Source organism: Euleptes europaea, chromosome 9 (assembly GCF_029931775.1).
Source record: "Euleptes europaea isolate rEulEur1 chromosome 9, rEulEur1.hap1, whole genome shotgun sequence".
NCBI lineage: Eukaryota > Metazoa > Chordata > Lepidosauria > Squamata > Sphaerodactylidae > Euleptes > Euleptes europaea.
Genome location: NC_079320.1, coordinates 21,602,441 through 21,629,687, shown reverse-complemented (window position 1 = coordinate 21,629,687; position 27,247 = coordinate 21,602,441). Strand labels below are relative to the sequence as shown.

Below are 27,247 nucleotides of genomic sequence, written 5' to 3'. Positions count from 1 at the left end.
ATATGCAGTGTAACAAAAGGTTGGTCTTTCAAAAACAAGGAAGAAGATGGTATTTCAGGGGATGTTGTCTGCTTTAGATAACCAAAGTTTAGAAAGTTTACCTAGACTGCTAGAATCCTGTTGGTACTATACATGTAACACATTGTGAACGATCAGACCGACGTCCTGACTTAAGTGGCCAGTCATCCCTCCCTCCCCATCGGATTTTGGATCTGAATGGCAGTGACCTGTGAGGGATGAGGAGGGGCTTGCATCACACATGCTGACACCCCCCCACGACAGAAAAGGGGGGGTCAGCCGCGCCGTCAAGCCAGGGGCGTCAGCGGTGGGACGCAGACGGGTTCCACCCTGAAGCTGCTCTTGCAGTGGCCGTTTTTGGACTCCAGGGGTCGCTTTCCGTTCTGAGCAGCCGCCTCGCCTCAGCCTGACATGCCCTCGTCCGCGTTCCCCACGTGACTGTCTCTCCTGCTCAGGGGGAGGGAGTGGATTATCGGAGACTACAATTCCCAGCAGCGACTTCCTCTCCCCCCCCTCCTCTTCCCTCCGCCTCGGCCGCCAACGGCCTCCTCCCTCCCCAGCCTCGCGCACGCGCCGAGCCGCCAAAACGGCCGCCGCCTGCACGTGACGCCCCGCCGGCCAATCGCTTTCGAACCTGATTTGTTCCCCGCCCTCTCCTTTTTTTTTTTTTTTACCTCTCCCCTCCCCCTCCCCACTTGTGCGATCAGAGCGATCTAAGATGGCGACGGTGGAACCGGTGAGTGTCCTCGTTCCCGCCCCCCCTTCCCTTTCCTCCATTTCGCCCGCCGGCCGGGTCGAGGGGAGGCGGAATGCTCCTGAGAGAAACAGAAGCGGGTGTGAGGAGGGGAGGGGGGAAATCTCGAGAGAGAGAGAGAAAGGGATAGAGGGAGTAGCAAGCGGGGGTTGAAGAGAAGGAGGGGGGCGGCGGCCTGGGAATGTGGCTGTGTGGCGCGCGCGCGCGCGTACGGCAAGCGAAAGGCGCCAGCGTGTGTCGTGGAGGGGCGGCTGAGGGAAAAGACGGGCCGGCGGGGAGGGGCGGCCGGAGATTTCCGCGCGGGGCGGGCCCGTCGGTCGCCGATTGTGCCGTCACCGCCCGGGCGGGAGCGCAGAGTACCGGGGGGCGACGGGGAAGGGGGGGGGGTCGCGTGACGAGGCGGGGAAGGAGAAGGCCCCATCCTCCATTGTGCCGGCGTGCTCTGCCGCTGGTGCTACAGGCCGGGTCGGCCCGAGGGCCCCGGCGGCGCCTCCCTCCTCACTTCTCTCACTCGCACGCCGGCAGCCTCTCCTCTTCCTCGCCCCGGGCCTGGCTCCCTTCCCGACGCGCCGGGCTTTTCTGCTCCCCCCCTCTGCTTTGCCCAGGCCCCCGAGGTGCCCCCACCGGCCTGCTCCCGGGGGGGGCATCCTCTGCTTTTCCGACTCGGCCCTCTCTGCCCCTGAGACGCGGCCCCCTTGGGTTTTTTAGGCTCCCCCCCCCCCCGGTTCGGCGCGCGCCAGTCGCAGGCTTTCTCTCTGCCCCTTTCTCACGTGTTTGTCAGAGAAGGGCGGCCGTGGGAAGGGGGACCACCGGCCGAGGCTCAGCCGTCGCCCAGCCTCTGATTTTGATCATGTCCCGATCTTGTTTGGAAGCAGAGAGGGAGACACGCCGTTGGCTCTAATTAAGACCCAGTTCGTTCAGCCGGCTCACAGGGAAGCAAACGCTCTTCGCCCTAGCTTGCGGTTGTGCAATTATTATTATTTTTCAGGCCAGAGGGTCGTCTGGATCATTCAATACAAAACAGGATCTTCCCTGACACTGCCAGCGTGGGTTGAGTGTTGATGTGCATAAACAGAGATTTTGTGGGTGCCGTGAAGGGGTATGACAACTTTGTTCACCAGGACCATGTTGCCTTCTGTGTAATGAGAAGAAACGTTGGCTTTATGCCAGGTGGTCCTGTAAATTGGCCCTGACACTTGCATAGACAGTGGCTAGTTTGACTCCTGACTAGGAATAGAAGCATTTTATTCTATCCATCAAAGGACTGTGGATTGCTCGGTGTAGCAACTGTTCAGTATGAACCTCTGGCGGAAAATGCCCTTTTCTATTTGTATCACACTTTTCAAAAATAGGCAGAGTTTTAAAATGTATTATTTTTCCTAGCCCTCAGTCATTTCTGTGTAATGTAAGTTGTCTCATTAGTGAACAGAGTAGCTATGAAAGGATACATAGATATTACCACCCATAGTTTTAAATGCTCTGTTTCTTTTAGAAGCTTCTTCCCTGACTATTCCCAGTGTTAAGAAGCCCCTTGTTTTTCACACTTCAGTCAGCTTCAGAATCAAGTGTAGGTGTATGTGTAGGGGTTTTGTTGTTTTAGAATATTAGATTTTACAGGCTGTTAGTCACCATGATTGGAAATCTTTTTGGGTCACCTAGTGTAACAGTAAGTATTCAAATAGGACATAACATGACTGGTTTCCTTGAAACAGAGATTATGCTCATTAATACTTACCCTGTGCAACAGTGTGGTTTAGTAAAATGTTAGGACTTAGTCTGAATATCAGATTCCTCCATTGGTATATGCATGTGCTGAACACCTGAAAATGCTATACATGGGAAAGGTTGGAAGAAGAGTAGAAAAATTGTCCGGTTCTTCTAAGATAAAACCAACTTCAGATGACAATGGTTATTTTAAAAGTAACTTTTCCTCTTCAAGTACTTAATACCAGTATAAATTTTTAAGTTCAGTGATTTTGTTGAAGTAATTTTTTAGCTGTTGCCATACAACAGGGGTAAGTATGACAGGTTGATTTCAGTTTCTTGATGTTCAACTATTGTGTGTCAACTGTAATTTCAGCACTAGTTGCTACATTGGCATCTGAGTGATGCCATGTTGTGTGGCTGATGACTTTGTGATGTGGATTGTTCAAAGAAGTCCCTTAAGGAACAGTATGATGGGCAGGTCAGAGCTGTTCATTATAACTAAGTATGTAGGTGATAAAACTGAAAGTTCCACGTGTCATCAGTCTCTTTGGTTGTTTCTTATTTACTGCCTATTAGCATAATTTTGTGAATTAACTTTTGGCTAGGAGGCTGATGCTTGACTAGTTCTGGATTGTGAAGTAACCTATTGTGGAAAGCTTAAATTAGGTGTGTGTCTCTTAAAACATCTTTACAGAACTTAAATTTTGACCTGTTATCTTTCCCCAAAGCACCGAGTGGAATTATAGAGAAGTAAGACAGCTGTTCACCTGTTCCTTGGGACTGTATAGGGTCTTCCTGAAATCTGTAATGAGTGGCTTTACACAGTCTCACGCCACATGCACAGGAACAGCATAAAAAGAATTAACTTGCCCTAAGGCTTTATTATGAAACTAGTGGTGATTTCATATCTCAGTAGTGGAATTCATGAGTTACGTCTTATGATACTCTGTTGAAGAAAGGGAAAGATGAAGATCTTACCTGATAAGATCATTGCATCTCCTTAACCTCATGGGTTCTTGTGTACAAGAGTCCCCGAAACCTGGTAGTGCCCCTTCACAGAAGAGCACTGGGGAAAGATCCACTTATGCTAGAAGAACATTCATAGGTTCAGTTCTTATCTGTGAAATGAAGCCCTGTGCAATGGCAGAATTAATCATACTAAGTTGCATTAACTTGTAATTTTAAAGAATCACAGCTTTAGTTTAGGGCTTTGTTTCTGTTTGGATATTGATCACAAACTTAGGTATGTATAAGACCTGTTGCGGTACATCTTGCCCATACAAACTTGAGAAATGTTGTTTTTGGGGGAAGAGATGTTTTGCTGAATTTATATACATTCTGCAATACATAGAATCCAAGGAGTTCTTTCTTTCATGTGCAGTCCTCCAATAATCTAAGCAAGGTCTTGTTGTTCACATGGAGCTATTCTAATGCTGAATGCTACAGGATTAGCAATAATATGGATATATCCCTAGTATTGCCCTGACCTGGATGGCCCAGGCTAGCCTGATCTTGTCAGATCTCAGAAGCTAAGCAGGGTCAGCCCTGGTTAGTATTTGGATGGGAGACCACCAAGGAATACCAGGGTTGCTGTGCAGAGGAAGGCACTGGCAAACCATCTCTGTTAGTCTCTTGCCATGAAAACCCCAAAAAAGGGGTCGCCATAAGTCGGCTGCAACTTGAAGGCACTTTACATACACACATCCCTAGTATTAGGAGCCATAAATATTCGTGATTGCGTATCTTGACACCAAATCTTACAAAAGAAAATGTGTTTAGTACACTGTGTTGTAAAGATGCAAGTTAAATCACTTTGTTTGTATAGGAAACCACTTCTAACCCTCAGACTACAGAAGAAGAAAAAACTGAGACACCAGCAAGTCAGGAGGTAGTCAGCCCTGAACCATACATCAAGCATCCATTACAAAACAGGTGAGGCATGTTTCTTTTGACCAGTATAATAGTACGTCACAAGAGGGCTGTGTTAAATTAATGGGTGGTTCAGAGTGGAAGTATGCGTAAGTGTTTCTGTGTGAAAATTATTCCCCAAAGTATTTTTTAAAACTAAAGGCTGTAACTAAGAATAAAAGTCTGTTCCACATCCATTTTATCCTGGAATCTGGTTCGTCTGTCAAAGTAATTTAGAAATAGGCATAAGATAAAGTGTTGGTTTTTTATGCCGACTTTCTCTACCATTTAAGGGAGAATCAAACCATCTTACAATCACCTTCCCCTCCCCACAGCAGACATCCTGTGAGGTAGGTGGGGCTGAGAGAACTAAGAGAACTTTGAGTAGCCCAAGGTCACCCAGCTGGCTTCATGTGTACGAGTGGGGAAACCAACCCAGTTCACCAAGTTAGCATCCCCCGCTCAATATGGAGGAGTGGGGAATCAAACCCGGTTCAGATTAGAGTCCACCGCTCCATACCACTGCTCTTAACCACTACACCATCGGTTGGTGTAATTTCAATTGAATCAGATGTAGTAATTGTTGGGTCTGAAACACTGAGATTTTACTTTTGCCTGGCAACACAAACAAAATTGTAAAGCATACTCATGTTGTAGGTGGAAACTGGTTTGCATTGCATCTTCATTTGGTATCTACTTTCATTCTAATGTGGGTATGATATCATTAGGCTGGAATTTTGAATACTTATATTCAGTATACAGTTCTTTTTCAAACAGGAGCCGTTTGTTCCAGTAGCATTCTATGCTGACTAAGAGCCATTCTGCATCACACAGTGCCTGGTGTGTTATACCTTTCCTGAAAGGTTTCAGTGGATCTTGGCCTCTTCCCTGCATGTTGCTTTTGTTGCCGTTGTGCCTTGCTGGAAATTTCTTCTAGCCTTCCTTGATCAGCCAAAAAATGCTTATGGCTATCACTTTGGTCCTTTTTCTTGTCAAAAGTTCTTCATTGTTGAAGTCTGAATTTTAAAAAAGTTTGAAAATGATACTGGAACTTGAAATCCCAGTGCTGATGTGGAGTGGAAGGTTCTCATTACCAAAACTGATTACCTCTATCAAAACTCATTTTAACTAAAATTTCTAAATTAAACGTATCTCTTGTAGCCTCAGATCACTGTGACCTTAAATAAACATTACTTTAGATTATCCTACTATTCGGGTAGCTCATCTTTTGTATAGGTATAAAGACGTTGTACTGAGTTTTTGATGGTCTTTAAAGTGAGAACATCCCAGGTAATATAAATTGAGTTAATTGTTTTGGTATTAAAACAACTATGACAGTTGTATGATTCTGGACTTGGTGAAATTTATAGTTGTAGTTACATTGTGCACTTGCATTCAGAAAGAGCAGAGAGATACTAGAATCTGCTTCTTGGAAAGTTCTGCCAAAGTATTGTTTTGATGCAGTGGAGCACTTATACAGCATTTGAGACTGTGAGTGTGGAGTCATGTTTTAAAAGCTAAGATCTTGCTGATTGGCTGTTTGGGGATATGGGACAAGTTCCGAATACAGCTCCCAACACAACTGATTGCCAGACGGTTTTTAAAAAACCCTCTCTGCTCACAGCTGTGGCTACTGGATTGATAAGTAAATTGTACGCACAACACCTAGTTGTGTACAAATAATTCCTCATCTATATAGGAACATGTGGAAGCCTGCTTTCCTTCCCCTAGTGCATGTGACTATCAGGGCATTGAGGACATGTGGTAGAAGGCCACACACACACACACACACACACACACACACACACACACACACACACACACATATACATGTATATGTATATGTATATATATATTTTACATATATATACATATATATATATGTATACATATATATATGTATATACATATATATATATGTATATATATATTTTCCCCCTGTGGAATTTTTCTAAAAGGAAATTGAATGTTGGTGAAATGGTATTTATAATGTGTGCGTCTTAGGCAAGTGGTTGTTATATCTAAATATAAACACTGGGATTTGTCATCTTTCTTCCTCTGCTCGTTACTGTTGGCATCCTCCAGAGCCTTACAGTGCAGTTGGATGTGCAGAGTTAACTCTACTCTAAGGCTGGTTTTCCACCTGATGTACACAAAGTGCCTTGCAAAAAAAGAAAAATAAACAAAGAAGCAAACTGTGGCTGGCCCTGGCCCACCAAGGTGCCTACTACAGGTCTCAGGGTGCAAGCCTTGGTCTTAAGAGCCCTTTGGCTCTTACCTTAGGCCCTGACAAGGCTAAATACCTGCTGGAAGAAGAGAAAACAGATCAGCCTAGATGGAATTCAGCTGTTGCCACCAAGCCAACAGAAACTTCCCCTCTCTCCTGCTGCCTGGGGATTGCACTCCCTAGTAATGTGTCCAGATTTGCAATATGAACTGAAATTTAAACCTGTCATGGTCTCTGCTTGCCTACATTTGTAATTTTACTCCCCAGTCTTCTGTACACTGTGGTCAGACTGGGTTTTCCTTTATTCCTTAAGTGTGTGTAATGTATTGTTTATTTTCAGGTGGGCGCTCTGGTTCTTTAAAAATGACAAAAGTAAAACCTGGCAAGCAAATCTTCGTCTGATCTCAAAATTTGATACTGTTGAAGATTTTTGGGCGTAAGTCAAATTTTCAGAGCTAATCTCATTCATTGCTATAGTATACCTTTTACATTTATCATTTAGATTTTTTATCTTGCTCTTCCTCCAAGGAGCTCTGCACAGTATACTTGGTCCCCCAACTATCCATTTTATTTTCAGAACCCAGTGAAGTAGTTTAGGCTAGACAAAGTAACAACCAAAGGTCACCAAGTGAGCTTCTAAGCAGAGTGGGGAATTGAAGTTGTATGTTTAAATAGACCTAAGAAAGAACAATGGAGGGATGAAAAATGTCCCTGAAAATAGCTGATTAAGAAGCTAGATTTGTAGCTACTAGTATGGCAGTCATACTGGCAGTCAGCTTTAGCAGCTATGTAGTCAGGTGTTGGGGTATGTTATGAACTATTCTATTACCGTATATACCCGTGTATAAGCCGACCCGCATATAAGCCGAGGTGCCTAATTTCACCCCAAAAATGGGGAAAAATTAGGCACCCGCATATAAGCCGAGGGTCAGCTTATACAACGCCCCTGCCCCGGGTCGCCCTCCCGCCCGGCCTCCTGGGCCCTCCAGACCGACCCCAGTGCCACCCCCTCCCGGGCTCTCCAGACCCACCCCGACCCCAGCGCCACCCTAGGGGGGGAGGAGGAAGAGCCCCTGAACCCCCTACTTACTGGGAGAGGTGGGAGGAGGAGGCCCGCTGATCAGCTGGAGGCGGCAGCGGAGACAGCTCTCGAGCCGGTGGCGGCGGGGCCCTGCCTGCGCGCAGGCAGGCCCCACTGGCCGCTTCCAGGCCACCCAGAAGGCGCGCGGGGCGGCAACGGGGCCCTACCTGAATGCAGGCAGGCCCCGCTGGCCGCTTTCAGGCTGCCCAGAGGGCGCGCAGGCCGGCAGTGGGGGTGGCGGCGGGGCCCTGCCTGCGAGCAGGCAGGCCCCGCTGGCCGCTTCCAGGCCGCCCAAAGGGCGTGCGGGCCGGCAGCGGGGGCGGCGGGGCCCTGCCTGTGAGCAGGCAGGCCCCGCTGGCCGCTTCCAGGCCACACAGAAGGCATGCAGGCCAGCGGGGGCGGCGGTAAGTTCCTCTTCCCTCCTTCCCTCCCTCCTCCCTCCCCCCTACCGTATTGACCCGCGTATAAGCCGAGTTTGGTTTTTTCAGCCCTTTTTTTGGGCTGAAAACCCCGGCTTATACGCGAGTATATACGGTATGTACAGAATAATGGAAACGTTCACTGGATTTCCTTGTGCTACGAGAACAGAAGGCTTTATAAGAATAGATTTCTAACCTTATTGAAAAGTTATTTTTAGAATTTCAAGATGGTGGCTGGTTTTTTCATGTTTTTTATGTTTTAGGCTTTTAATTATAGGTGTAATCAGCAATGCTTGTGAACTTCATTGTCTTAATTGTGGTTTGTTTTTCCAAAATAGATTATACAACCATATCCAGCTCTCTAGTAACTTAATGCCTGGTTGTGACTACTCACTTTTTAAGGTATGCAGAATAACTGTATTTTGAAGTTAGGTGTAGTCTGCTAGTTCATAAGAAAAGAGCTTTGTTTTCATAGTCTTCCCTTCTGAAAACATCTCTAATGTGGCTTGCAGTTGTCAGAATTCTACTTCCACCAAGATTAACGTTATGCTGTAAAAAATTCTACATAGGTGTAACCAGTAACAGTGGTTGGCCACTTTGTGAACAGACTGCTGAACTTGATGGACCTTGGACTGATCCAGCATGGTCTTTCTTATGTTCCTAGCCTGGAATAGACCTAAAATTGATAAAAGCAGAGGCCAAACACAAGTTACTCACTGGCCACTGAAGTGCAGGGTGTTTCTAGTCCTCTAAGGCTGCACGATGTGTTGCCACACTCTGTTGTCCATGTCAGTACTATCCATGAAATACATAAATAGGTGCTGTAGACAGTCCCCCAGACTTCTCCAGCATTGGGACAGGGTTTTCCATAATTTCTTTTGTGTGTTGTTATTTGGAAGAAAACTGTGTTCAGTTGCACATGAGAGTAATATCTTAATATCGTGAAGTGGACGCTAAATAGCATTTGTATAAAGCAAATGTTACTTTGGATATGCATGAGATGGGTTTTACCGTTTGATAATCAAACTGCATTTTTTTAGGATGGTATTGAACCCATGTGGGAAGATGAGAAGAATAAACGAGGAGGGCGATGGCTAATTACATTAAACAAACAGCAGAGGCGAAGTGACCTCGATCGCTTCTGGCTAGAGACAGTAAGTTTCATGTCATCGGTTGGGGTCTTTCTAGATTTCTAAAGGTAGAAGGCTTGTAGAGGACCCAGCAGCTGCTAATTAAATTTTATTGGAGCTTGGTGAAAGGAGAAGTTGACATAAGCTTGTTCCCTAGCATCCTGTCCCCTGACTTGAACAGCTCCCTGATACAGAAAAGCCGAGAATTATGAAACAGATAGAGGCTATTACAATTTAGGTGGTATAACGCATGCCAAATCTGGTTCTATATACCATAGCATATGAGGCAGAGGAGATGGTGGCAAGGAAATCATTCTTCTCTGCTACCAATGCATGCTTTCCCCTCCTCGCTGCAGCCCCCTGATCCATGTGGATCCCACAACTCCAGGAATTATTTCACTGGGAGTTGAATGCATCCAGTTTGGGGGCGGGGGAGTACACAAAACTAACCTGTATTTGCTATCACATTTTGCAAATAGTTGGATCCAGGCTATAAGCATCTCACTGTGGGAGAAAAGCTTTTCCCCGTATTAAATGAAGTGTTAAATGAGGTGGTCATCTGTCTATTCCTTGAAGAAACTGATTTTAGGTGAACATTATTTAGCTAACTTTCATCTCTTCTCAAATCTTATCTTTCTAAGGGAAGTAACTGACTGTTGTGGCAGAAGAACTGCTGGTAAATCTGGGTATGATGTCCTTCCACCCATTTTGGTTGGCCTTCCAACCTGGTAATTGCAGTGAGAGGGCCTTAGTGTCTCGGATCAATAAATGCTGCTAGAAGCAAGCTGAGGGAACGCTTTCCTGTTGATGCTTTTATAGAAACCGTTTCTGATGCAGTGGACCATGCAGTTTTGATAGCCAACTTTGAATTAGCTGGTTGGGAGGTGAGCTGTTGGGAGCAATAATCTGGGAATTTGGAATTGTGTATCATACCCCAGTATTCAGCTCTATATTTTGTTAACTAAGCATTTAGCAGCAACTGTCTCCTTCCTAAATCAATGCTTGGAGGCTGTGGCTGAGTGGGAGAGTTAAGCATGCTCAAATTGGATACAGAAAAGGAGGAAAACGCTGGTAGGTAATGCTCAAGATGGGGGGGGTCAGTCTTCATGTCCCATCAGGTAAAGGGCTGAGGACTTCTGCTCAAGCTTGTTTTGCTCCTTGTTAGACAGGTGTTGATGGCCAAGAGTACCTTTAGCAACTTAATGTTTTGTTGACATTTTCTGGGGAGTCATTATTTTGCCTAGTTAAGATTTACCATTACAAGACGTGATGGTTTGCTTTTTTACTTGTAAGCTTGATCCATCCACAGTGAATCTGTGTTTAACGAAAGCTGACTTCTTGCTGAAGTTCGAAAACCAGGAAAAGAATAAGTTATTTACAAGTTATGAAGATTTTCCTAGCTTGTGCCTGGAATCAGGGTGTTAGAATATGCATTGCTCTAGTTATGTTATTTGGAGATGTTTGTGTGGTGGAGGAGTGGTATCCCCCATCACCTCCTCCATGCAGATGACAACATAATGGCTCAACTCCCACACAAGTGACACAATTGCATAGGGGCTCAAGTTTCGCTGCTGTTAGTGCCTCAGGGCAGCTTATGGCCTGGGGCATTTTCATCGATACGTTGCATCATTGACTTGCTCTTCCCATTGCTCCTGGTGGGCTGGGACATTTACACCCTTGAGTAAGTGCCCTTTGGCTACTTGCTTCTCTAATGCTCTCTTTACTTCTGTAGCTGCTGTGCCTTATTGGGGAATCCTTTGATGACTACAGTGATGATGTATGTGGAGCTGTTGTTAATGTTAGAGCCAAGGGTGATAAAATAGCAATATGGACTACTGAATGTGAAAACAGGGATGCTGTTACACATATAGGGTAAGTTACCTTTTCTTTGTTTAAAGTGATTTTGTAGTTTGGAACTTTTTTTTTTTGTAAGCTGAATTGAGTCTTCAGGGAGAGACGGTGCTTTTAAAATTTATAAATAAATGTTGCATAACATACAAAAGGCTGTCATAATAAATGTACTCTGCTATATGTAGTAGGTTTATCATGGCAGGTCTGTCTACGTTCCAGTAAGGTCTACCAGTTACACCAGATACGTATCTTCTGAGAGAAAAAGTCATTATTTATTGACATAGTTTGACCACAAATTCTTATGCAAGCTTTGCTATGGCAGTATCTTTCTATAGCTTTGTGAAAGAAAAGTCCAAACAGAAAGGAAAATAATTCACACACCGTCTTTGGCAAATTTGAGTTGAAACAGCTAATGCGTTTCATATAATAAAACAGTAGTTTAGTAATGTGTGCTTTCAGATAGTTATGAAAGATAAGAGACTACGCTTACCTGCCTAAAAATGAACTGCATAATACCACTAGGATCCAGACCAACGTTTTTACAGGTGCAAGGATTTTCACTCACGAAGCACCATTTTTTTGCCCCCCCTCCAATGTGGCAGCCTGAAATCCCCCCTGAGATCCTGTTCTTGGAGGTGAGTGGACCCCCAGGAACAAAATTGGGGGGAGGCATTTGTGCTAACATGGGAGGGCAGAGGTAGGGAATTCACACCTCATGAGTAGAAATCCTTTCACCTGCAGAAATGTTAGCTTGGATCCAACCCAAGACCTTTGAAATATTTCTATTGCATGATGGGGATTTAACTTGGAAATTTGTGAAAAAAAGTAGAATCCACTAGAATCATTAGACACAGGAATCTGTCATTTGAAAAATGCATATTTTTTCTTGATGTGTTTTTGTGACTGCTGTGCAGCATTAAACTGTGAAAGGAGATCCACGAGACTGCAAGATGGTCATATAGCAGACTACTGCTATTGGACTATCCATTATTATTACCGATACAGTAAAATCTAGACTAAACTCGAGTTAGTCCCAGAAGTTAAAACTGGTTATAATTGTGCTAAAATGGAATATTGGTGTAGTGTAGTGCCTGGTCAAATGTAGCATCCTATGCAAGGTTCTAAGGTAGACTGGAATTGGCTACTACAAGCAGGGAACTGATGAAGACTCACAGGGAGGAGACATCCCATTAACTCCTTCCCTACTGGTTCCTGTGGCCCCTGCTGTAATAAACCACCCTCCAGCAAAGTGATGGAGGGGGCTGGGCTTGGACCAAAATGCATATCCTACATCAGGGGTGGGGAACCTTTTTTTTTTTTTTTTTTTTTTTGCCAAGGGCCATTTGGATATCTTGGACATCATTCGGGGCCATACAAATTTTATATATATATATATATATATATATATATATATATATATATATATATATATATATATATATATATATATATATATATATATATATATATAAAATTTATATGCATATATAAAACAAAAAGTAATCACCAGTGCAATCTTATGCAGGTCTACTCTAAAACCTACTCAATTCCATTCAGCGGGGCTTACTCATTGGAAAGTGTCAGTAGGTTTTTCCTGCAGATTTCTAGGATCTTAACCTATTGGCAGCCTACCCATTTTGGCCTAGAGAAACCATGAAGTACACTTTTTTTATTGAGAAATTTTACATGCTGCCTGGAACTTGACTTGGATGGCCCAGCCCAACCTGATCTCATCAGATCTCAAAAGCTAAGCAAGGTTGGCCCTGGTTAGTATTTGGATAGGATACCACCAAGGAATATGAGTCGTTATGCAGAGAAAGGCAATGGCAACTCACCTCTGTTCATTTCTTGCCCGAGCCAGCAATGCTGTGGATTGACCTTGGAAGGGTCCAGATTGGGGAGGGGCACAGAGTACACAGAGAGAGATGCTGCACATTTGGTAGTCCATCCTGTACCTGGGACCTTCGGCATGCCAAGCAGCTGCTCTGGCACTGAGCCACAGCCCCTGTCAAGCAGATGCTCTACCCCTGAACCATAGCCCCTGCCAAGCAGATGCTCTACCCCTGAGCCACAGCCCCTCTCAAGCAGATGCTCTGCCACTGAGCCACAAACTCTGAAAAGCAGAATTCTCTGCCACTGACCCCCAGTTTGGGCGCACCAGCCGGGGGATCAAGCGGGGAGGGTCTGTGCAGGAGGCTCTTGGCCGCCGCAGGAAGCACGCGCAAGCTGGGGGTTCAAGCGGGGAGGGGCTGTGCAGGGGGCCCTTGGCAGCCACGCGGGAAGCATGCGTGACAGCCAGCCGGGGGTTCGAGTGGGGAGGGTCCGTGCAGGGAGATCTCGGCCGCTGTGCGGGAACCATATGCACCAGCCAGCGGGGGGGTGTGGTGTTCAAGCGGGGAGGGGCTGTGCAGGGGGTCCTTGGCCGCGTGGGAAGCGCACACCTGGTGGGGGTTGAAGCAGGGAGGGGCTGGGCAGGGGGCCCTCTGCAGGTGGGCGGGATAAAATGATCCCGCGGGCCGGAGGTTCCCCACCCTTGTCCTACGTGCTTTCTGCTCCAAGCCTCCCTTGCTACCCCCAGTGAGGTGATGGGAGGGGGGTCTATGTTTGGAGTAAAAAGCCTGTCTGAGGCAACTTGCAAAATCTCATTCAATATTTTGAGTTGAGTTCTCTGGGGGAAAAACTTCTAACAATTTTCCTGGACCCCCAGGTTCCTGTGGATTTATAGAAAAATATCCTCTTTTACTACCTGGCCCCATTATGTGAGCCAAGGTTGGAATTAAATGTGTAGACTTATTCAGTGTCAGAATAGTTTCATGGGGAACTGATGATACCATTCCTTCTTGGCCAGTATGTAACCGCACCTGACCTTTGGAGTAGAATATTAAGAATGTATGTCTCACAAGTTGCATTAGCAGTATTTTTCATTTCAGTAGTCTTTCAGTAAGCAGCACACTTAAATTCACTGACACTATTCCAGAAATCTACTTTAATGAAAATATTAAGTCTTTACAGTATTCTTATGAAAGCTACTTTTAATTTAACAGCAGTGATTACTGTATAACACATTCAGTATTCCTGTGCCACTGTTGAAACATTCAGAGGCCCTGGCAGCCAACAAATCAGAATGTCAGAACCATAAAATCAAAACTGTTTAAGTAGCAGTTCAATATGTAAAAAACGTCAAGGCAGATAGAGAAGCAGTAAACACTGCCCCCTTGCGCAAATGAGGTCAAGCTTTGCAGAACAGAATTGTCTTCAGCTTATGCTAAATGCCTGAAGGGGCGGTCTCACCACCTGAACAAGGAAATGGAGCATTGGGTGGCCACCAAAGAAGGCTTTTCTATGGGTCCCCGTTAGTCCCACCTCAGATTAAGGTTGGTTCCTGCACGAAAGAATCATCCATTGGTCTTTAAGCTTTAGCAAGTTCATCTGGGTGGAGGTAGTCCTACAAGGGCTATTCAGTTTGTGGTGGCCCACACATGATGGCAAGTTTCAAGGAGATAACCCTAAGAAAAGACAGTAACTTCTCTGTGATTCTGTAGTGCTGTAATGAAGAGCTGTTAGGTTTGGCAACTGATAACTGCAGTTATGTAAATGACTGTGCCATCATGATAGTTCTTAAACTGAAATGGGAAGAGTGAAAATGTGTTCTTAAAAATAAAAAAACACCAGTGCTTTGTACCATTTTGTATGCTAAGTCTGTCTTAATTTTGTGTCCCCCATCTGGAGAGGTTTATTTAATTATCATTTCAACAAGCAGTTTACAGTCCGTGAGGGTTTATATGAAAAAGTTGTCAGATGAGCCTGATTTCATACTTTATATGCAAATGGTGAGGCTGAGAGCAGTGTGGCTGTGTTCTTCCTACTTAAAATGATGTTTTAATGTTTTTCTTTCTTTCTTAGGAGAGTATACAAGGAAAGGTTAGGACTTCCTCCAAAGATAGTGATTGGTTATCAGTCCCATGCTGACACAGCTACTAAGAGCGGCTCCACCACTAAAAATAGGTTTGTTGTTTAAGAAGACACCTTCTGAGTATTTCATAGGAGACTGCGTCAAGCAATCGAGATTTGGGAGCTGAACCAAAGCCTCTATAAAAGCAGAGTGGACTGCATTTAAATCTGATTTCCATCTAAATGTTGCTAAATTTGTGAAAAGTCTCATTTGCTTTTGTCTTGTACTTCTGTGTTCATTTTTCCCCCCTCCATTTTTTTGGCTGAAGGTAACCTTTATCCAATCAAAGAAATTCAGTACATTGCCCCTGAATCCCATAAAGGTCTCCCTGGCCCACTCTGTGATGCTTCTTGGGAAAGTAACTATTGTGAAAAAAGTATCCCAAAAACAGTGCCATTTCTACAGGGGGGAAAACAGACTACTTTTTTTCACCTTTGCATTATATGCAATAACGTGTTTTGCTGGTTTGAAAGAAAAGTATGATGCATACATTTTTCTAGCAAATCTTTCTTCATACAGCATGGTCATTGCTGTAACTGATGCTGATGGCTGCTAGATTTAATTTATTTGTTTCCCTCTTTGACAACATTAGTGATATTCTGATTTCAGTTCTTGCTCATGTAACATTGGTGAAGGATCTGGGAATTTGACAGAGGTTTAATAAACATTAATTTTGTGCATTCTTTGGTAATTATTTTTGTAACATCAAAAGCTTTGCTACAAATTTCATGCATTTCAGTCAAATCAGTGATATGTTTGTGTGATTTCCTGAACATAATTGTGGATTTTTTAAAATGTAACATCATAATTACATTCCTTACTAGAAATAATATTCTTGTTTTTTGTATCTTATGCTGTATTTTAACACTTTGTATTCCTTAGGTTATATTTTGCTTTGGTTTAAGAGCGGCTCAAATAGAAAAGCAGTCCCATTCATATTAAGACAGTGTACAAAACTGTAAATAAAATGTGTACAGTGAATTGCCTTTTAGACAAGTAGATTCGTCCTTTTATTTCATTATTCTGAAGTATTTCGTACTACTTCTGACAAGGCAGTCTGTGGCTTCTGTTGTAATGTATCATTTAAGAGAGACTGAGTCCTAAGTGATAGTTTAAGTTACATCCAGTATTAATAAACCTTAGGTCGCTTAATCTCCAAATGGAGCTACATTGCTGTGGCTTAAAGAGATGTTCACTTAACTGTTCGATGAATTACTTTCTGCCACTCTAGCATGCTGTGATTGAAATGGGATTGCTGAAGGTTAGCTACCATGGCATATGCAGGAAACAGTGAATCTGGAGCTACTGGAAACAGCATTATGGGATAATATATATTGAGTTTGCACAGCCACAGGAAAAAACTGGCTGTCTGGTTGTGTCAGTGGCTGTTGGGAGAGTTGAAGATTAATTTAAACCGTCATGGTGATACTCCAGAATCTGTTCACTCATCCATTTCCAAAATAGAAGCCATCGTGTCTGCATGGTGTCGCCTTTTTTACAGTTTGTGAGCCCATCTTATGGTGTACAGAAGAGATGAAGTGTTGTTTAGCTGACCTGAATCTGGAAATTATGACGTTTGGGGGCTGAAAGCGGCTACTAAGATGGCTTTGCTGTCCCACTGTGACTTCAGCTATAAAAACTGAATTCCCCCCCCCCCTTTATGGGTAGATGTCTAATATTGGAGGATTCTGCCCAAGTGTCTGGGGGTGGGAGGTGCTTTTGGTTCTTGCAGAATGTCTAGCATGAACCCAAATAGCTTTTTGTATAAAAATGGTTACTGTGTTCTTGCAGTTAATCCTTTTCCCCTTACAATAAATGGAATAGCTCTTGTATTAAAGCAAACATGGTCTGTACTAATGTCTAACTCTGAGATGCAATGACTGACAGATTGCAGCTGAACTCTTCTGTCATCAGCTAAAATGAAGTGTTTTAAGATAAGAGAGATGCTGTCTTTGGCCATGCTTGTTTAGGGCAATCTGACTTCCTGGAACAAATTACAAAGCAAATAGATCACATAGTTACACCTGTGGCTCATCTGAGTTGTAGGTCACACTCATGGACATTTGGCACCCCAAGCGTGATGATATATTGATTCTTGCAGTTCTGCTTTTCAAGCAGGATGCAGGATCGACTGCTTTAAACTTTCAGATTGCACCTGTGTAGAAAAAGTGCCACACAACTGCTGTAGGCCTGTGTGTAGTAATATTTGAAGAAGTTGAAAGCATTTTGACAATGTTACTCTGCATTAAGGCATGGGTGTAGGGTGACTAAGTTTGTATTGCACCGTGGCTCGAAAACAATGATATGATCAAACTATATTTAACCCTCTCTGACATAAAATGCCCGAAGGTAGCATTTAGGTAATACAAGCAAAATGTTTAAAGTAAATCACAGCAATGACTCCTGTGTACAGATAAAACTACTACTCCTTGTAAATTTGCTGCTTCTGTAGAAACTTCCCTCTTTTTTTTGCTGTCAAGTCGCAGATGACTTATGGTGATCCCGTAGGGTTTTCAAGGCAAGAGATGTTCAGAGGTGGTTTGCCTTTGCCTCTGCGTAGCAATCCTGGACTTCCTTGGAGGTCTCCTGTCCAATTACTAACCAGGGTAGACCCTGCTAAGCTTCTGAGATTTGATGAGATCAGGCTAGCCTGGGCTATCCAGGTCAGGGCCTAACTGTTGCTTCACTGGATTTAAATAATGGGAAGAGCTTGACTAGTAGACAAATGCACAGTGCAATATGGTATCCATTGGACCCTACAGTTGCCTGTTTGATTTGGGAAAGCCCATCAATCTGCTTGCTGTGTGAGGGTTGGTCCAGGCACCAGCAGTGAACAAAAAAAAATGCTTGAAATAGGTGTGGCCAACTGTCATTGGTGCACACTGAAGTTGGCAATGCAAAGGTACTGTTGTGCACCATTTATGCTATGCTTGCACATAAAAGTATAACATGTCCAGCAGGAAGAGCCACACAGCAAACCTATCATGGCCCGAAGCGTGGTAGTTCTAAAGCCATGTGTTTAATGAAATCTGTAATAAAATCTGTGATTAACTTTAATGTGGGACAAGCAGTTTGCAGTAGCCGGTCTTGTTGCTGTTCTTATTCAAGAAGTTTTACTTGGTTAAAAAGAATGAAAACTATTCTCGTTTTTTCCACGTTACTAGTTTTGCCGGTGCTGTGACTGGGAACTTTAGAATTGTTTTGCATGGTTTGAGTATAAATAAATACCTGGTGGGGTTTTTCTTCATTCTGAGCAGCAGACCTGTTTGTCATGTCAGAGACTGCTTTTCAAACTTTGTTCAATTCCAAAAGCACCTTGCCCTTTAGGGAGAAAAGAGGAATATAAATAAACTACCCATCAAATAGTATATTAAAAAAACTAATTTTTAATAGGGGCCCATACCGTCTGCTTCGTCTGTGAGCTTTGAAAGTTCAGGGCCAGCCTCTTGGTATTCCACTAAGCATTGGTTTGTTGGTTGAGGCAGTTGGAGATAATGATAGAGCATTTGTGTAGGGGACCTACCTAATGTCTAGTTGCTAGGCCTTCAGGTAAAGTTGCTCCAGTGATCTCTTCCAACAGGTTTTGAGAGAGTAGGCTCCTTAGGGATCCATAAAATCTGCTAACCAAGCAGGGTCTAAAGCACCTTTCCTAAAGAGAAGAGGCTTGTTACAGCAATTGTTCTAGTGGCAGATGATTCTGTCCACCTTCTTTATGCTGACTGTGAATTGCTATTTTAACTATTCCAAGAACTCTCTGGCTTTGCTGAACACTAGTAGCTTTTGCCTCCCTCTTCACAGAGGCAGGAAGATGAATCAGGGGTGCTCTTATTCCATCTGACTTGCGCTAGCCTCAGCTGCCTGCACAGTCCCAAGGGGTTGAGGCGATCCATTTGGTGAGTGAGCAGGAAGACTTCTTCCTCCCTCATTCAAGTAAGGCTAAATCATTTTTAACCTCTGCAGGGACTCAAGTTTCCCTGCCTGGACTCTCCATTGCCTGTGGAGTGAGGATCACAGGTAATGACAAAAGGTACAATAATTACAGCCATCATGGGGTAGTTGGTTACAGTGTCAGTCTAGGACTTGGGAGAGCCAGTTTCAAATCCGCATTCTGCCATGGAAGTTTTCTGCGTGACCTTGTCCCGCCACACACACTCATCCTAATCTGCCTTACAGAGCGTTGAGGATAAAATTGCAAAGAGAATGTTGTAAGGCACTTCAGGTCCCCATTGGGGTGAAAGAAAGTACACGGACTTGTGGCCACAAAACTCGAGTAAGGATACAAGTTTCTTTTTGTGCTTTGAAAACCATTTGGAGAGTGAAAATATGCTAAGGGTCACAACAAAGTTATGTAACCTTAGTAAGAGAAATGCGTATAAGTGTTTCCTTTTGTCTATACACCTCCCACAAGGAAGTCTTTTTCTTGGCAACTTTTTCTGGGCTGAGTTCTAGAATGGGTACTGCTATGGCCAAATCTCAACCATAGGCCTTTTATGCATGGTTGTTTCCCTCGCGGTCACCCCGCCCCCCGACTACTTTGGGGCTTTGTTTCCAATTGCTCTCCCTGTGCGTTTTCCCTGTTTTCTGGATGCTTTTGTTTGTTTTAATTTGGTGAGTAAGGAGAGGAAAATGTGCAGCACCCTGAGCGCTTTGGAGCAAAGGAGGAATAAAAATTTGCTAAAGTAACATTTTTGGGGGTGCGGGAGAAGCAACCCACAAACTTGGATAGGTACTGTGAGAAAAGTTTTTTTAAACAATAAAATGCATAAAAATCTTAACATGCAAACACGATAACAATGCATAGTGACAAAAAGGTCCTGTTGAACCTAACTGAAAGTCTGAAATGCATTGTAATATTTCTTAAATTGAACAGCAATAGTCATGGCTTCAAGAACCCTGTTAAGAGGAGTATTACAAATCAAAAGAATAAATTCTTAGTGGACTAAATGTATTTGGGTGCTTCATGCATCGACAGTCTATAGTTATTTCTGTAGAATGGGTGATTAAAAAAAAAAAAGAACAACAAAAGCAAAAATTTATTTTGATTCTTCATTATATACAAGCCAGAAGCTTTCTGGAAACTTTCTTCTGCTGTGTCGCAATACTTACCACCCAAGAGGAAAGGCATAGAAACCACAGTTGGCATAATGTGAACTGACCTCAGAAATGTTAGAAATCCCAGGATTCTTAATTACACAGTTTGGGGTAATTCTGTCCCTAGGGTGTCATCTTCCCTCATGTCCAGTTGCTTCCAACGAGTTTCTCAGATGTGTGTTTCTGTGGCAAATATTTAACTCAGCGAGAAAAAAATACTGGTGTTGGCTTAGTGAAGCGTGGGAAATGCAATAAAAGGATTACATGTGGTGGTAGAGCCCCTCCCCCCCACAGGAAACCACAACTCCGCCTGGAGTGCAGGAGATGTTCTGAAAATTAGATATTTGATCTCCTTTGGGAAGATCTCCTTTGCAGAAGAAGAGAAGCTACAGTGGGATTTATTCCTAAGTAAATGCATAGGATTGAGCGACAGGACTGTAGTCCTATTTATCATCGCTGGAGAGTAAGCTCCACTGGACCAAGGGGAACATATATCTGATTAAACATATGTAGGATTAAACTAAATGGGTGCTTTTCTCCCCTTAGTTCTATGGGTTTGGTTTACTGTACAATGCCATTAATAAAGAAAACACTTTAAACTACTGTACTGGGTTCTTTGCCAAAAGAAGCACAGACCTTTGTGCAACACACTCAGCTTTATATCCTATCGGGTTAAAAATATATTGGCCTCTTCCCCAAAGGAACAAGGGATACCCAGTTTCCTGGCCAACAAAAATATCAATGTTCTAAATAAAGTAGGGTCTAACATTCAAGGGTAAACCTGAGCTATGGCCGTCCCTCTTCCCACACAGCAGCGCTGCCGTGCAGATTCCGGATCCTCCTGATACTTGAGCAGGGCTCAGTTACATCTGCAGTGTGAAAACAGTAGTAGAAAAGCAAAAGGGCCAGTTTGCCGCCTTAAAACCATCCAAGTTCAGGACAAAATCATTCCAGCCATTCCACATGATGGTGTGGAGCCATCGCTCACAAAAGGATGTCAAGAGCAGTCCACAAACATGGGCTGGATCCTGTGCAAAATTTCCCCTTGTACTGGAGCTCTTAGACAAGCAGAAATGCAAGCAAAAGATTGTGGTAACCACATTCACCAAGTCATACCTATCGTATCCCTACTTGTGTTTCCGCAGGCTCAAAACTGCAACCAATTTATGGGCACTGTAACACATACGGAGAAATGTTATAGGCGCTGCACAAGATCTTGCACAAGCAGGATTGCTCCCAGTCTGTTTATGTTTCAACTTGTGCCTCGCTGGATCCAAGCTCATGCTTATAAACAGACACCCCAAAATATTGTCGAAGGCTTTCACAGTCAGAGTTCATTGGTTCTTGTAGGTTATCCGGGCTGCGTAACCGTGACGTCTCGCCAGCAGCTGTGGCAGGCATCTTCAGAGGAGTAACACTGAAGGACAGTGTCTCTCAGTGTCAAGTGTGTAGGAAGAGTAATATATAGTCAGAAAGGGGTTGGGTTTGAGCTGAATCATTGTCCTGCAAAAAGTATCAAAAGTACCTTTGATACTTTTTGCAGGATAATAATTCAGCTCAAACCCAACCCCTTACTGACTATATATTACTCTTCCTACACACTTGACACTGAGAGACACTGTCCTTCAGTATTACTCCTCTGAAGATGCCTGCCACAGCTGCTGGCGAAACGTCAGGAAAGAAAATACCAAGACCACGGTTACACAGCCCGGATAACCTACAAGAACCAAGACACCCCAAAGGCACAGAAATATGTCTTTTTCTCAAACCAATGGTGTCCATCAAGAAATGGATGTCTCCACCAGCAATGGACATCTTATGCACATGCCTTCTTAATGAATTCAGTCAGTTTGATTCAGTGTTCCTTCTGGCTCCCCTACAGCAATACTCCAGTTATGTCATTGCCAGGAGCCTTCTTTCCCAGGTATTTCCCCTCCATCAATCACATCTCTTAAAACCACTGCTGGTTAATTTTTTTAAAAAGTTGGGTGTAAATTATATTTCGATGTGTATTCTGTAAATTATGTGAAAATTATATTTTGATGTGTAATATGATGTATTCTGGAGGTCTGCTTGCAGCATTTGAAAAACCAGTATAAATGTGTAAAATAATAGGATCCTTTTTTTTAAATCTTATATCCCACCCTCCCCAGCAAAGCCGGGCTCAGGGCACCCTCTTAGGGCCAGATTCAGCGAGGGTAGAACTCCGCTTGCTCCTGTCATTCATGTAGTTTTAGTCTACGCCGGTGGTTCCCAAACTGTGCACCATGGAGCTCTTGGTGCTCCGCGAAACATCTCCTAGTGCTCTGTGAAGAGATTGGCAACAAAATTACAACTGTCGTTCGGTTTAGTATATAGGTGCTAGGTGAAAATTAGTGCTCCGTGACAAATTTCTCTCCTGAAAAGTGCTCCATGACTAAAAAGGTCTGGGAACCCCTGGTCTACATAAACAGTAGATAGCATTGGAAAACTGTTCCAGAACTGAGACTGCAAGTAGAGAATTGTATGTGCTGAATGCTTTCCCTTATAAAATGCTGCCTACTTGTGCAAAACTATATGCAGATATGACAGTTGCTTGGACCCACCTGCGAGGCGACATTATTTAAGACAGTCACATGGAGATTAAAACCTTTATGGCTAAATTAAAGCAATGCGTTAATTTAATGCGTTAAAGCAATGTTCCCCAGCCAATAAACAGTCCACGTATTAAACTTTTATTTTAAAATAACCTGTTCATTGTAGACCTGATTAAAGAAAACATTTATGTATTTCTTTTAAATGTTTCGATGCCACCTTTCCACCCAGTTCCAAGTCCTCAAGTCACTGAACAGCCAAAACACTAAAACAACTTTTTAAAAAAATGTGTATATAAAAAACAATTCAGCAAAAAACAAACAGATAAACACACACATGAAGCTGCCTTATACTGAACCAGACCTTTGGTCCATCAAAGTCAATATTGTCTACTCAGACTGGCAGCAGCTCTCCAGGGTCTCAGGCAGAGGTGTTTTACATCACCTGCTTGCCTAGTCCCTTTAACTGGAGATACCAGAGACTGAACTTGGGACTTTCTGCATGCCAAGCAGATGCTCTACTACTGAGCCACAGTCACACATTAAGCTGCCTTATACTGAATCAGACCCTTGGTCCATCAAAATCAGTATTGTCTACTCAGACTGGCAGCGGCTCTCCAGGGTCTCAGGCAGAGAATTCTTTTCACATCACCTACTTGCCTAGTCTAAAGTTTAACTGGAGATGCAGGGGATTAAATCTGGGACCTTCTGCATGCCAAGCAGATGCTCTACCTGTAAGCCATGCCCCTTCCGCTATTTTTTTTATTTCGCTAGGATCTCTCCCCTTCAGTCATTTCCCACCTTACAGAGCTGCAAACTTGGCTGTGCCATCAATTCTATCGGTGATGGGGAACTGAAGCCAGCCTCTGTTGCATCACGGGTATGAAGTGACGGTTTATCCTTTGCAATATTTATTTTATTTATCTGAAACATTTATTAGCCGCCTTTCTTCCTTATGGAGTTCAAAGCAGCTTAAAAAGGTAAAGGGAGATGTCCCCCTGTGCAAGCACCGGGTCATTCCTGACCCGTGGGGTGACGTCACATCCCAACATTTACTAGGCAGACTTTGTTCATGGGGTGGTTCGCCATTGCCTTCCCCAGTCATCTTCCCTTTACCCCCAGCAAGCTGGGTACTCATTTTACCAACCTTGGAAGGATGGAAGGCTGAGTCAACCTTGAGCCGGGTACCTGAAACCGACTTCCGTCGGGATCAAACTCAAGTCGTGAGCAGAGCTTGGACTGCAGTACTGCAGCTTACCACTCCGTGCCAGGGGGTTCGCTTCAAGGTAGCTGACAACACAGATAAAATAAAATGCATTAAAAACATAACCAACATTTAAAATTTGGTACTGCTAGTAAATTTAACCAAATGCATTCCTCAAAAGTGCCTTCAACTGCCTCCTAAAGATCAAACATAGACATACAAACAGGAAAGAAGGTCAATGGGAGTCGGAGAGGGAATACCAAATGAACAGGTTGACTACTGCCAGCCCAATCTTATTTGTACAAACTACCCTCCCTGTCCCCCGCATTACTCTCAAGATGTGATGGGGTTGTAAAGAGAGTGCAGGGAGAGTATTTGGCAGTAGAAAGGGGTCTGTGGACAAAGCTTGGGAGAACTTGTAAAAATGGCAGCGGATGCACAGCTGCCCGCAGCTGGCCTCTTCCTTGCAAACAGCCTCCTCCTTTCTCCTGCAGCTGTTGCTGGAAGTGAGTCATATCAACAGCTGGGAAGTTATGGCAGAGAATGGCTTCATCCTGCCGGTGCATTTTGGCTGAAAACAGCAGCAGCACCCTCCCCCCTCCAAAAGCCCTCTTAGAATGCATTTCCTAAATTTGGTCCCTGTATTAAAATTAGCGAGACATGTCACTCTGGCACCTCCAAAGGTTTGCTTTTAAGAGGCAAACGAGGATGGATTAGTTTGCATTCAGACAAGGGTTTCTGTGTGAGTCACTGTTCCGGCGCTGCCTAGAGATCATATAGAAACCTCAGGAGGGATACTGTAGAGGAGGGAGAGATTTCCAAATTGTTCTCCTCTGCTGCAGTTTGAGGGGGGTGGTGGAGTTTATCTTCATTAAAATGCACATAGGCATCTCCCCTTGCATTAAGATGGAAATACCCAGTCTGGAAGGACAGGCAGGCTATTTGTGGTGGTGGTGTAAAGGGCTGTCAAGTCACAGCCGACTTGCAGCCCCATAGGTTTTTCAAGAAGAGTTGGTTTTTATACCCTGATTTACTCTACCTTTTAAAGGAGACTCAAACTCGCTTACAGTTGCCTTCCCTTCCTCTCCCCACAGACACTTGTGAGGTAGGTGGGGCTGAGAGAGTTCGGAGAAGAAGAGTTGGTTTTTATATGCTGACTTTCTTTACCACTTAAGAAAGAATCAAACCGGCTTACAATCACCTTCCCCTCCCCTCCCCACAATGGACGCCCTGTGAGGTAGGTGGGGCTAAGAGAGCTCTAAGAGAACTGTGACTAGCCCAAGGTCACCCAGCTGGCTTCATGTGTAGGAGTGGGAAACGAACCCTGTTCACCAGATTAGCGTCTGCCGTTCATGTGGACGAGTGGGGAATCAAACCCGGTTCTCCAGATTAGAGTCCACCGCTCCAAACCACTGCTCTTAACTACTACACCACGCTGGCTCCTGTGACTAGCCTAAGGTCACCCAGAAGGCTTCATGTGTAGGAATGGGGAATCAAACCTGGTTCTCCAGACTGCTCTTAACCACTACAATACACCAAACAGAGGTGTTTTGCCATTGCCTGCCTCTGTGTAGCAACCCTGGACTTCTTGGTGGTCTCCAGTCCAAGTATTAACAAGGGCCGACCCTGCTTAGCTTCCATGATCTGAAGAGACCAGACAAGCCTGGGCTATCCAGGTCAGGGCTATGTTATTGTGCCTGGTTCTACATGAATGGGTCTCTGTGCATGTATGAATGGACCTCTTGAGTGGCTCTGCCAGGCTGCACTGGGCTTCAGAGGGAGCAAGCCTAAGAAGGTCTACTCAGAAGTAAGTCCCATTTTCCTAGGGCTGAAACCTTAGTCACCCATCCTCAAAGCAGAATCATACCTGAGTTTCCGCACACAGGCAACACAGCAGTAAATCTGCTCTTCTTCATGCATTGGGATCCTGCTGGGAAATTACACACGGAAGTCCTTGCAACATGGGGAAGAATAGAACTGAATCACAGTGCTTGCAAAGCAATATTAGTGTGTGTGTAGTGATAGACTCTACAGTTTAGAAACACTCAGTGTATTTATTATTTATATTTATATCTTTGCAGAATTTATATCCCACCTTTCTGCCCTTACAAGGGCCGCCAATATGGCCAACAGTTTAAAACAGGGGTGGGGAACCTTTTTTCTGCCAAGGGCCATTTGGATACTTATAACATCATTTGCGGGCCATACAAATTTATCAACTTAAAAATTAGCCAACCAATACGTTTCTCCATGGCCTGGGTGGGAAAGGGTTAACACAGTTTCTTGGGCGGTCCTAGCAGCTCCATAGCTAACGACTCTTCTGCAAGGGGGAAAAAGACTCCTTTTCTCAGCAAAACAAACTCACATCCGCCTTGAATAGAGGCTATTCCTGTCCGCGGGAGGGGGCTGATCGCCAGTCTTAGATCCTTCTGATCTAGAGATCTGCCAGGACCTATAAAGGGCCAGACCAAATGACTTCGCGGGCCTTAAACAGCCCCCGGGCCTGACGTTCCCCACCCCTGCTTTAAAACATACACGATAAAGCCACATTACAAATCCACTAAAATCAACCCCCTTCCCAAACATACCTCATGGAAACAACTCTTAAAAGATTTTAAAAAACAAAATTAAAACATACACAAAACATAAAACATTGGTTAGGAAGGAGGGATCATTGAGGGAATGCCAAACGAAACAAAAAAGAAGGGGACAGATAAACCTCTCTAGGGAGAGAGTTCCAGCTCTTTGCACCATGACCGCGAAGGCCTGCTACTGGGTTACCACTCACTTAATCTCAGAAGGTGGGGACACCCAAAGTAGGGCCTCTGAAGATGGCCATAATGGTTGGGCAGGTTCCTGAGGGATTAGGCAGGGATTAGGTATGTTCAGGGTTGCCTGCTCTGGGTAGGGAAATACCTGGAGATTTTGGGGGTGGAGTCTAAGGAGGGCGAGGTTTGGAGAGAGAAGGGACCTCAATGCCATAGAATCCAATTGCCAAAGCGGCTATTTTCTCCAGGGGAACTGATTTCTATCACCTGGAGATCAGTTGTAATAGTGGGGGATCTCCAGCCACTACCTGGAGGTTATTGGTGTACTGACTAGTTAAACCCAAAAACACACAGAAAATCACTCTCATGAAATTAACCCAAAATATAATGGGAAACAAATTAAAAAAATACAAAAGTATCATAGATTCAATGTCAAAATTCCAAAGATGGTGTTTCAGCGTATGTTACAGTCATAAACATTAACAAGGTAAGTATACATTCAATCATGATTCTTGTGCTAATATCATTAAACAACTTATATCTTTTTTTACAGGAACAACATTC

General features: G+C 44.0%; 1 protein-coding gene across 1 annotated transcript; it reads left to right on the top strand.

Annotated features, from left to right (window-relative positions):
* Positions 1–679: 679 nt before the first annotated feature.
* EIF4E (eukaryotic translation initiation factor 4E) lies at positions 680–16,043 on the top strand. Its single transcript, XM_056855519.1, has 7 exons — positions 680–754; positions 4,305–4,411; positions 6,955–7,050; positions 8,453–8,516; positions 9,155–9,268; positions 10,977–11,116; positions 14,999–16,043. Exons 1-7 carry the CDS (start codon positions 737–739, stop codon positions 15,111–15,113), a joined length of 654 nt encoding a protein of 217 aa, XP_056711497.1. The 5' UTR covers positions 680–736; the 3' UTR covers positions 15,114–16,043.
* The last annotated feature ends 11,204 nt before the right edge of the window (positions 16,044–27,247 follow it).